This window comes from Papaver somniferum, chromosome 1 (genome assembly GCF_003573695.1).
Source record: "Papaver somniferum cultivar HN1 chromosome 1, ASM357369v1, whole genome shotgun sequence".
In the NCBI taxonomy this organism is placed as follows: Eukaryota; Viridiplantae; Streptophyta; class Magnoliopsida; order Ranunculales; family Papaveraceae; genus Papaver; species Papaver somniferum.
Window position 1 is genome coordinate 245,711,225 of NC_039358.1, and position 11,020 is coordinate 245,722,244.

The following is an 11,020-nucleotide window of genomic DNA, read 5'->3' on the forward strand; positions in this document are numbered from 1 at the left end:
CGAGCTAAATTTCAGCCTTCTGCTCCTAAGCCAGCTCAATATCAACCTCAACCTTTTGCCCATTCTCAAGATCAATTTCAGACTTTTGGTAATTATCTAGCTCAAGCTCAATTTCAGCCTTCGGCTCATTATCCAGCTCAAGCTCAATTTCAGCCTTTGCCTCATCCTCAAGTTCAATTTCAGTCATTTGCTCATTATCTAGCTCCAGCTCAATTTCAACCTTTGGCCCATTCTAAAGACAATTTCAACCTTTGCCTCATTATCCAGCTCAAGCTCAATTTCGGCCTTTGCCTCATTACCAAGCTCAAGCTCAAGCTCAATTTCAACCTTTGCGTTATCCTCGAGCACAATTTCAACCTTTGGCTCACTCCCAAGCTCAATTTCTACCTGCGGCTCATCCTCAAGCTCAATTTCAACCTTTGGCTCATCCTCAATTTCAGCCTTCTCATTCGCCAGCTCAAGATCCTGCTCATTCTTTTTATACTGGTGTTCAGGTTCAACCCCAGGCTCAGGTTCAGCCATAGGCTCAGGCTCAAGCTCATTTTGGGCCAAATTACTACCATTACTACTAAGTAACCTAGGAGAAGATATTTATGTGGAGGTGCGGTATCAGAAGCAGCTGGGATAGCTCAAGATAGGAGCAGGCAAAAGAACTTGTAGCGCTGGAAGGAATAAAGATGGCGCAAGGAGCTAATGTTCAGCACGACTGCTTGAACGTTGTGAAAGCAGTTAACCAAACTGACGGTTCTGTGATATGCACAAATAGTAATATTATTGGAAAACTTTCGGAGTTGGAAGTGCACTTGTGGGCGTCGAGAGTCGAATGAGGTTGCTAATTGTCAGGCACAAAAAGCCAGTTCAACTAGAGCAAATCTAAGTTGGTCTTTTTCTTTTCCTAATTGGTTTAAAACTCTTCTCAGAAAAGAGATTCAATAATAAATGTCATCTTTCCCATTAATGTTTGGATTTTCTTTGGCAAATGTATTTTCCTAGTTACAAGAAGTTTCAACATACTGTAACAAAGACTACCTGTTTTTTTATGTATCCCTTTACCCCAAAAACTTCACAACCCATGGGGGAGATAAAAATACGTTATGTACATTAGAAGCAGCATTCAAATGCTGGCTGTGCACCAAAACCGAATGATAATGCAGCAAAAGAGTTCTGACTAACTAGGATGTTTAGCTAAGAAATAGGAAATTTCTGGACTAACCTATCACAGAAGATCAAAGACCAACAATATTTTGAACTTTCATAAGAAGGAAACACACGAGTAGAGGTCTTCATTTTAGACATAGCAGAATCACCTTCCTCCAATTCTTCAAAATGTACAGGTCGACCATCATGAAGCCTCCTCCGGTGATACAAGCAAACAATGTGCAATAGGTAACCTGAACCGAGTATGCATGTGCAACTGATGAAAATATCAGAACAGAATCGAGCAAAAGTCTGGCAAACTAAAAAAGCAAACTTATCTGTATTTGTTGCTTCACCATTAAAAAACATTCACAAAGGAAAGATTATCAGAGACAATAAGAACTCTTTAACTGTGAACAACATTCGGAAAATTGAAGACTCTATCAAGATGCTGCTCAAGGAAGATTCTTGCTAAGTTACTATGCCAGCTATCAAAGCGATAACAAAGACATTAATCATCATGTTTCTTTTGTTCTTCTTAATCTGAGTGTCATTCAAAGACACCAAAAAACTACCAAGCTCAACACTTTATTTTGCAATCTTCAAAACACTTATGTTGGTAGAGCATCACAGGGGTTCTATTGTAGTTCGTGAAGGCTTTTGCCCGTTCTCCTGACAATGCACATTTAGTACAAACACTTAGCTTAGATGGTGTTTGTCGTTTGGGATTTCCTCTTCCTACATCTACATGGGCTAACTACTGTATCTGTCTTTCAAGCATTTCGAAAGTGGCCTTTACATTACATAGGATTTAGGCCCACTAGTGAAGTTAAAAAATTCATGTCCGGAAAAAATAAACTAGCTTTGTGAAATCCAAAATTCAAAATCTTTAAGAAGAAGAAGAAGATTTAACATCAACATACTGTAATGATGACAAATGCATCGTTTCTTAACTGCAAGATATAAGCATAAATCTAAAAGGACCTGTTTTTGATATAATTCATTTCCCCCAAAAACTTCACAAGCACGGGGACGGTATAAAAATACATTCTATACACTGGAACATTGAAGCAGCCTTCAAATACTGGCTGATGCATAACCGTCAACACAGAATGATACATGCAGCAAAAGAGACTAAGTAGGATTTTTCGCTAAGATATCTCTAGGGAATTTCTGAAATTACCTGTCACAGAAGATCAAACACCAGCAAAATGTTTTGAGCTTTCACTAAAAGGAAACCACCGATTCGGGTTGAGGAGAGGTCTTCATTTTAGACATAGCAGAATCACCTTCCTCCAATTCATCAAAATCTATGGGTCGGCCATCATGAAGCCTCCTGTGAATCAAGAAAACAATGTGTTATGTAATCTGGATCGGGTTTTGTACATGCAACTGATGAAATTATCAGAACAGAGTCGAGCAAAGTTCTGGCAAACTAACAAAGCAAACTTAGTGGTCATCCATTTAGTGTTTTTCGGCTCCAAATCTCATCGTGTTTCAGACAGGTTAAGCATACTCAAGCTAACCCAGTTTTTGGCTGTGATTGTTTAAGCATTACGAGATAGTGAAATACCTCAAATTAAACTACATTATCAATAACTAACTCTAGTGACAGCAAAGAAAGGTAGAGAGAAAAATATACCTTGGAATTGGATTAACAAGAGACTCATCGGACAATGCCTTCTCCAATCTCACTTCAAATGGGGTTGCATGCCAGCTAACTTTCTGATCCTGCAGGTAAATTAGAAGTTCACAAAAACATTTAACAGACTGGTTCTAGTTGATAATAAGCACGAGGAAAACAAGGATGGAAATTAAGAGTACCTCCTTATATTTGTTAGTCGAGTTCGGGATCCCATTACCATCCCACCACTTGGGCAAGACACGAGTAGGCTCATCATCATTCCAGTGTGCAGCAACAGTTCCAAGAATAGGTCTGTCCTCCTCGGGAGTCTTACTATGCGATCTTTCACTAGATATAGTCTCATAGTTTCCAACACTCTTGCTCTTTGGGGAAGATGAAAGCCACTTAGAGAACTCTACCACCGCCTCACGTTCACCAGCTTTAGCTTCTTTGTCATGCTCCACCACTGACTGACTTGAGAATGAAACAGATGTAGACTCCGGGGTGGTGTTTTCATCTTCCTCGTTCAGCACATTCCACTGGGTAAACTCTCGAAGAGGGTTTCCAGCTGGGTATACATACTGGCACCTGATTCTAGGATTCTTCCCATTTGTAATATTCTCTGGGTTTGTTGCAAAAACTGTTCCAGGAGTTTGCATCTCATCAGTTATCTTCAATGGGGTAGGATAAGGAGACCACTTTGATCCTTCATTACTACCATTGGAATCAGACTGGTTTGAGCTTTGGGCACTAGAAGGATCACAATCAAAGCGTACAGACTTGTTCTTACACTGGGTCGTTTCCATTGGAATCTCTGGATTGACTGGGGATGATGCATCATCATCAATAGGCTGCATTGGTGTCTTGCTTGATGCATCAGGACTCTCAACTCCGTTGCTCTCATATGCTTTGGGCTTCTGCTCGCTAGATACAGAGCTTCAGAAAAAATAGTCGAAGATAAATTAGTACGTAGACAACTAAATAATCCATTTAACAGTATGCAAACTAGTATCCTCTGGTATATCATCCATTGAATTGCTAAAATAAGAAGCTTATCAAATGCGGGAAAGAAACTATCAAACAAGATAAAAAATTAAACCTGCTAGGTTCATGCTCTGAAGATACCAGTTCTTCAGATAGCTTTGCAGGGGAATCAGAGACCTGGTCTGGTTTCTCCTCCTCCCACTGGAGCTTCTTGATTGACGTACTGGGCATCCAAGAGTGAAATTTATTATTTTCGGAATCTCCATCAGGAGTTGTCGAATGGTTTACCCCAGCATAGGTTTTGCGTATCTCAGCAGGAGTTTCTGCCAGTGTTCCGCAAGATTTAAGGAACTTGGCCTGTAAAAAGATCAGATAGAAAAATTCATTGATGAGAAAGCTGATAACTAATCAAGTAACAACAAACTCAAACTCTGTAATTTTTGTAAGACCTTGCTATACCAATGAATAGAACAAAAATGCTGCAGCAGATAAGTCTCCGAACCAATCAAACACAAAATCATATAAGACTCTAAGGAAGCAGAATAGTGGGACATAGCAAAGGAACTCTCGTGCTTCAAAGGAAGCAGGATAGTGCATATCATTTATGGTCAAGGACAATGTCAGAAATACCAATTATCATGTGAATGTGAATAAGAAATAGAAACAAGTTACTTTAGGCCACATTCTTTCAGGTTGCTAGAATGGGAACGAGTCACATTAAGGTAAATCATGTAGTATTGTACTTAGCACTTAAATCTGAACTGAATCAGTATTCTATTTGCTAAAACTATGCTCAACCAAGACAAGTACACTTGTTCAATAAAATATAGCAGAATAATCCATAAACCAATTAGAGATAGCAAACACAATTGAGAAAAGTGCAGAACACAAACCTCGTCTATGAGCTCCTTTGTAATTTCCTTGTCACTGCTTGGAGAAACATCATTTTCTGCATACAACCAAACATTCTCAGCAATAATAACATAAATCTCACTTGTAACTACACTGTTAACAAACCCTAAAATTCAACAAAATTTCTAATTACCAAAAAATTTTCTGACCAAATCGAACACAAATGTTCAACACTAATAAAACAACATAGGATTCTAAAAAGAATTAGGTCACACATCGAAATTTCTATCCAATTTATCTAAAATTCAAGATCTGTAAAGCAAAAATGAAAAATGAAAAAAGACAAAATCTAAATTAAAAAACGTATAAAAAGTATGAGAATCAGAATCACCACCTTGCGATTCAGATAAAAGTAACGCCGCTAGCCGATTCCTTGAATCTTTCTGCAATTAAACAAAAAAGTTACTCAGATTCTCAACTTTTTCTCCATAAAAAAAATCACAAAAAAAAATCAAAAAATCGGAGAAGAAAAGTCTAATCACTTACTTTATTAGAAGAATCGGAGATGATATGATGAGTTTGATTATCATCTTTAACACGAAAACACCCAAAAAAACAACCCATAATGGTTTTCTTCACTGACCTAAGGAGATTCCCCAAATCAAACTCAATTCCACTATTACATAACATGTATGGCGCCGATTCCTCAAAATCTTAAGCTAAGGATTTTATTTGAATTTTTGAAACCCTAGCTTTTCTGAGATTTTGCAGAGAAAAATGAAAGAAAGAGGAGGACTGACAGTCTGAGAGAAGAATATCTTTATTTATATATAGGGTACTGTACGGCCAAAAACATAGGGGTGTGGATGGAATTAGAATGTTTGTTTGAGGGTGTGCGTTTTTTTGAAATTTGAATTTCATGTGTTGATAGAGGGAAAAGGAAAACAACAAAACCTAAAAATGATATTATACTGTTAGAAATACGGTGATAGGTTGAGATGAAACGTGGATATATTCATTGTCGTGCGATTTACCACGTGTTGTCTATGAATAATTGATTCACTGATTGATTGAGATCTATGGGGCTATAATTATAAATGTTGGTGGGGATGACCGCAATGGGAAGACCCGCAATCTAAGATAATATCGGGTAAAGCTAAATTTTATGGGCTAGATTGAACTGTTAGATTAGCAAATATGTGTTGTAATTCGAAAAAAAATACTGTCTATTTATTTACACTAGTTCTCTCTTCTAAAAGTTGTTCACGGGTAAATTAAAAGCTAGATAGTTACGCTGAATCATTTAGCGCTGGGAAAATCACCTTTTCGCGGAATGATTTATCGCTTGGCGATTTATTTTTTGATCAGACGGCTGAGATTTAAAGCGCTGAACCGTTCAGCAACGGGCATTGGTCCAGCTGACGTGGACTACTAATATAGTAGTTAGATTGACACTCCTACATGACTTAGATGGTTGTCCTAATTGACTTGAATTACCAATCTAGCTACTATATTAACACATCATACGACTTAGCCTACCGCATTTCTAACTTACTTGTCCCTCGTGGTGACTGGTGGAAGGGAGAGCTTGCTTGAAATTGACAGTTTGAGCTTCCGAACTAAGTGTAAAAAAACTAGGACAATAATTGAAATTCTCATGATGATAGTAAAAACAAAGCAAATAAGTGATTCCCATTTTATGCACCCTTTTTAATCAGTGTTCAGGTGATTTTATAGTTTTATTTTCTTATATAATTTTCATGACTTTAAAGAATTTTGCATAAAATTTAAATTCTTAATATCTCAAGTTCAAGATGATTGTATAAACAAATAAAAAATGCCCGCCAAGACTAATTTTTAATTTTTTACATGTCTACTTGGCTTTATCAACACAATATATTTGTACCAAAAAAACAAAAAACCACACAATATATAAATCCAAGGGGCTATAAATATGGAGCAAGCCCATGACAGAGGGTAAGCAACTGCCAAGTACCAAGCCTAATTTCCTTTTAACGTCCCCAAAGCCAATTTTTTGATACTTATTTATGTACTCTAAAATTTTGGCAATTTTTTTGTTTTTGCACATCCATAACTAGATTCTTAGCTCAGCCGCCTGATCAATGCTTACAAAACAGTGGTATTTGTTGTGTCACCCAGCGGTCGGGATATTTATTGGGAATAACTAGCGGTTATGATCTCACCCTCCCCTCCCCTCCAAGCATGATCTGAATTTAGTTAATCGAATGACTATGCGTCGTTTGTGTCCCACGGCAGACGCAATTAAAGTCCTAATTGTATATATGATTTGAGTACGAATTGCTGGCTCCAAAATGAAAGTTAGACCAAAAGCTCGAATTCTAGAGCTCATGGGCCACGACCAATAAGAATCAAAGATTGACGTAGCAAAATATATATAATAGGTAAATGAGCGCCGAATCATGTTCTTCCTGGGCCACGACCAATAAGAATCAAGGATTGACGTATCAAAATCGAACGGGTGGGTAAATGAGTGTCGAATCATGCTTTTGACCCACGACCAATAAGAATCAAGGATTGACGTAGCACAATAGAATGGGTGGGTAAATGAGTATTGAATCATGCTCTTCCTGGGCCACGACCAATAAGAATCAAGGATTGAAGTAGCACAATAGAACGGGTCGGTAAATGAGCGCCGAATCATGCTCTTTGACCCCGACCTATAAGAATCAAGGATTGACGTGGCAAAATAGAACGGGCGGGTAAATGAGCGCCGAATCACTTTCAATATACATAACATATTTTTTACATAAAACCTATATGTTTACATGGATTAATTACCTTTGGGACAACCAATTTAAATCCGTGCAACGCACGGGCGCACATCTTGTCCTCTCTAAATTCATTACTAACGTTTCCTATCCTTTCACTATTCTGTAACGCAAAACATTAGGAAAGATTCATCCTTTCAATTCCAATCGACCACCAGCAATTAATGGTCCTCTCATCATCTTACTCTTTTTGAATTTTTTTGGACGTTACAAGAAATAAACGCTCATTGGAGCTTTGATTGGATTCTTCATATATAATGTCTCATACATCATCCGAGAACACCACCTAAAAATGTAAGCTTTTCCTCTTTCCTAACTTCTCTGTCCATTTTACTTTCGATTCATGGAGATTTGATTAATAAAAAAAAATTCTTCTACATGAGCCTATAGAGGATTTGAATTCAAGCTATTTGTGATAAGTTTAGAAGTTCATACCAATTAATTGTGGGTTTCAATGGATCAGTTTGCGGCTTCAGAAAGTGAGTTTTATAGTCACAAACTATTTGTTGTTTTTCATTGGCATAGAGATGTCTGTAAGAGCCTCTTAAATTTGATTAAATTTATTTGTGGATCTAAGGATAATCACAAAGAGTATGTGGACATCATGGATCGCCCACAAGTTTAAGCCGCCAAAAGGGTTGTGTTAGATTTTGTATAATCTCCAATTCGTATAATAATGAGTTTGTGTTCCTTTTCATTCATTCAACTTTATACAAGACGCACAACCCTAGTGCACAACCTTAGTTTTAGACCCTAGTGTTAGACCTCACATTGGACTGTGCACAACAGTTTTAGACGTTGGACTGTCCACAACAGTCTTAATATTAAGACTGTGAAACTGGGTCTCAAGCCTCCCTCAAGACGGAGCATGGAGATCACACATACCCATCTTGGAAATAAGATACTGAAACTGAGCTTTCCCTAAAGATTTACTAAAAATATCCGCCAATTGCACTGTTGTAGGAGGGTAAGAAGGCGTAATAATCTTCTGCATGATAGCATCTCTAACAAGATGACAATCAACTTCAATATGCTTTGTTCGTTCATGAAAAACTGGATTCTGAGCAATATACAAAGCCGACTGACTATCACATAGAAGGCGCATACCATGTGGATGATGAACTCCCAAATCACCCAGTAATTGTTTCAACCATTTTAATTCACACGTAGCCGCCGCCATAGATCTATATTCCGCTTCAGCTGACGAACGAGAAACGGTATGTTGCTTCTTAGTTTTCCAGGATATTGGAGAATACCCAAGAAGAACAAACCACCCTATCAATGAGCGTCTAGTTAAGGGACAACTAGCCCAATCTGAGTCACACCATCCTTTCAAATTAAGACCACTATCAGAGCGCAACAGAATTCCCTGCCCAGGATTCTTCTTCAAATATCGAACCACACGAAGAGCCGCTTCCCAATGTGCTAGTCTCGGCAGTTGCATGAATTGAAACAAAATATGAACAGAATACGCTAGGTCCGGCCTAGTCACGGACAAATAGATTAAACGCCCAATCAGTCTTCGATACTTCTCCACATCCGTGAACAAATCTCCTTTGTCCAAAGAAAGACGATGATTCGTTTCCATTGGAAATTCTGCATGTTTTGCACCTAATAAACCTGTTTCCATGATGATATCCAACGCATATTTGCGTTGACATATATAAAAACCTTGTGCACTCCGGGCCACCTCCAAACCCAGAAAATACTTCAACTTTCCCAAATCTTTCATCTTGAAACATTGTCCCAAGTAAAATTTGAATTGATTAAGCGCAACTAAATCATTGCCCGCAACAATCAAATCATCCACATAGACCAAAACGTTAAGTTGGATTTTTCCCTTAGTCATAGTAAAAAGAGAATAATACGAATATGATTGCCGAAACCCATAATTCTTCAAAGCTGCAGACAATTTTGCAAACCAACACCGAGGAGCCTGCTTTAAACCATATAAAGATTTTTTCATCCTACACACCATATTAGACTTACCTTTAGAAAAAACGGGTGGTATCTTCATATATACTTCTTCTTCCAAGTCTCCATGAAGAAATGCATTATGTACATCCATCTGATGCACTTCCCAATTCTTAATTGCTGCCACAGCTAGGAAAGTCCGCACTGTCGTCATTTTCGCCACTGGTGCAAATGTCTCATTGTAATCCAACCCTTCTACTTGATGATTCCCAAAGATCACCAGTCTAGCTTTGAGCCACACCAACTGTCCATTCTCATCATACTTCTCTGTGTAAATCCATTTACTGCCAAGAGCTTTCTTTCTTGGCGGTAATTCTTCTAATTCCCACGTTCCTTGTTCTTCCAAAGCTCGTATTTCTTCTGCCATTGCTTTACGCCATCCTGGATGCTTCATGGCTTCTTTGAAATTTTTAGGCGCAGACCCAGCAGTAATTGCTGCAAGAAACTTTTTATGAACTGTAGAGAATCTATCACAACTAACATAATATGTCAAAGGATACGGCGTACCTGAGGATGATGACTGTGGAGAGTGAGCATGAGATGGACTATTTTCTCGTACAGTGTGCGTTACAAAACCTTTGAGCCGACTAGAAGGAATCTTCTGTCGCCTTCCTTTACCCATACTAGCTTCCGTCACTTCTTCCTTCGAGACCACATGGTTCTCAGTAATATATTCTGGGTTCTCAGTATCATCTTCCGGGTTCTCAGTAATGTCTTCCGGGTTCCCAGTAATGTATTCTGGGTTCGCAGTAATACCTTCCGGGTTCCCAGTAATATATTATGGGTTCTCAGTAATGTCTTCCGGGTTCTCAGTAATGTATTCTGGGTTCTCAGTAATGTCTTCTGGGTTCTCAGAAACATATTATGGATTCTCAGTAACGCTTTCTGGGTTCTCTTTCTGCACTATTTCTTCATCATCACTCCAACACACGTCATTATTAGCACGAACTATCTCAGTTGGCTTATCAGGTACCCTAGATATGTAAGGAAACTGATGTTCATAAAACTCTACATCCCTTGAAACCAAAAATTGTTTTTTGTCTAAGCTATACTTTCTATGCCTTTTTCCCAAAAGGATAACCAAGAAATACACATCTTCTTCCTCGACTTGCAAACTTATCCCCTTTAATACTTTGATCATGTACATAACACAAGCAACCAAATACTTTCAACTGATTATATGGTGTCGGTTTCCCAAATAGAACTTCATATGGAGTTTTGTTGTTTAGAACCGGTGTAGGCGTACGATTAATCAAATACGCTGCTGTCAATGCACATTCTCCCCAAAATCGGATCGGTAAATTTGCTTGGAATCTCAAAGCTTTTGCCACATTCATTATGTGCTGATGTTTTCTCCCAACTCTTCCATTTTGTTGAGGTGTTCCTACACAGGATGTCTCAAAAACTATTCCATTAGTCTTAAAATAGCCACACAATGCATTAAATTCAGTTCCATTATCACTTCTAACAATTTTGATTTCTTTACCAAATTGACGTTTCACAAGCGCAATAAAGTTAAGAAATATTGTTTCAACCTCATTTTTTCTTTGAATTAACTAAATCCACACACCTCTTGAAAAATCATTTACTATTGTCAGAAAATATTGTGCTCCAGAAGACGAATGCGTCTTATAAGGAC

The 11,020-nt window shown here is 38.1% G+C and overlaps 1 protein-coding gene across 6 annotated transcripts; it reads right to left on the reverse strand.

Moving 5' to 3' along the window:
* Positions 1-928: 928 nt before the first annotated feature.
* LOC113323727 (protein JASON-like) lies at positions 929-5,379 on the reverse strand. Of its 6 annotated transcripts, none has more exons than XM_026572101.1 (8): positions 5,144-5,379; positions 4,992-5,040; positions 4,639-4,694; positions 3,861-4,102; positions 3,552-3,697; positions 2,962-3,401; positions 2,780-2,868; positions 929-1,354 (listed from the first exon to the last, which is right to left on the reverse strand). In XM_026572101.1, the coding sequence occupies exons 1-8, from the start codon at positions 5,285-5,287 to the stop codon at positions 1,186-1,188; spliced, it is 1,335 nt and encodes a 444-aa protein (XP_026427886.1). In that variant the 5' UTR covers positions 5,288-5,379; the 3' UTR covers positions 929-1,185. The 6 variants fall into 6 exon arrangements, with proteins under 6 accessions (XP_026427886.1, XP_026427856.1, XP_026427860.1 ...); XM_026572075.1 differs by adding an exon at positions 2,321-2,473 and having other exon boundaries at positions 1,212-1,391; positions 2,962-3,697; XM_026572083.1 differs by adding an exon at positions 2,321-2,473 and having other exon boundaries at positions 1,212-1,414; positions 2,962-3,697.
* Between the last annotated feature and the right edge of the window lie 5,641 nt (positions 5,380-11,020).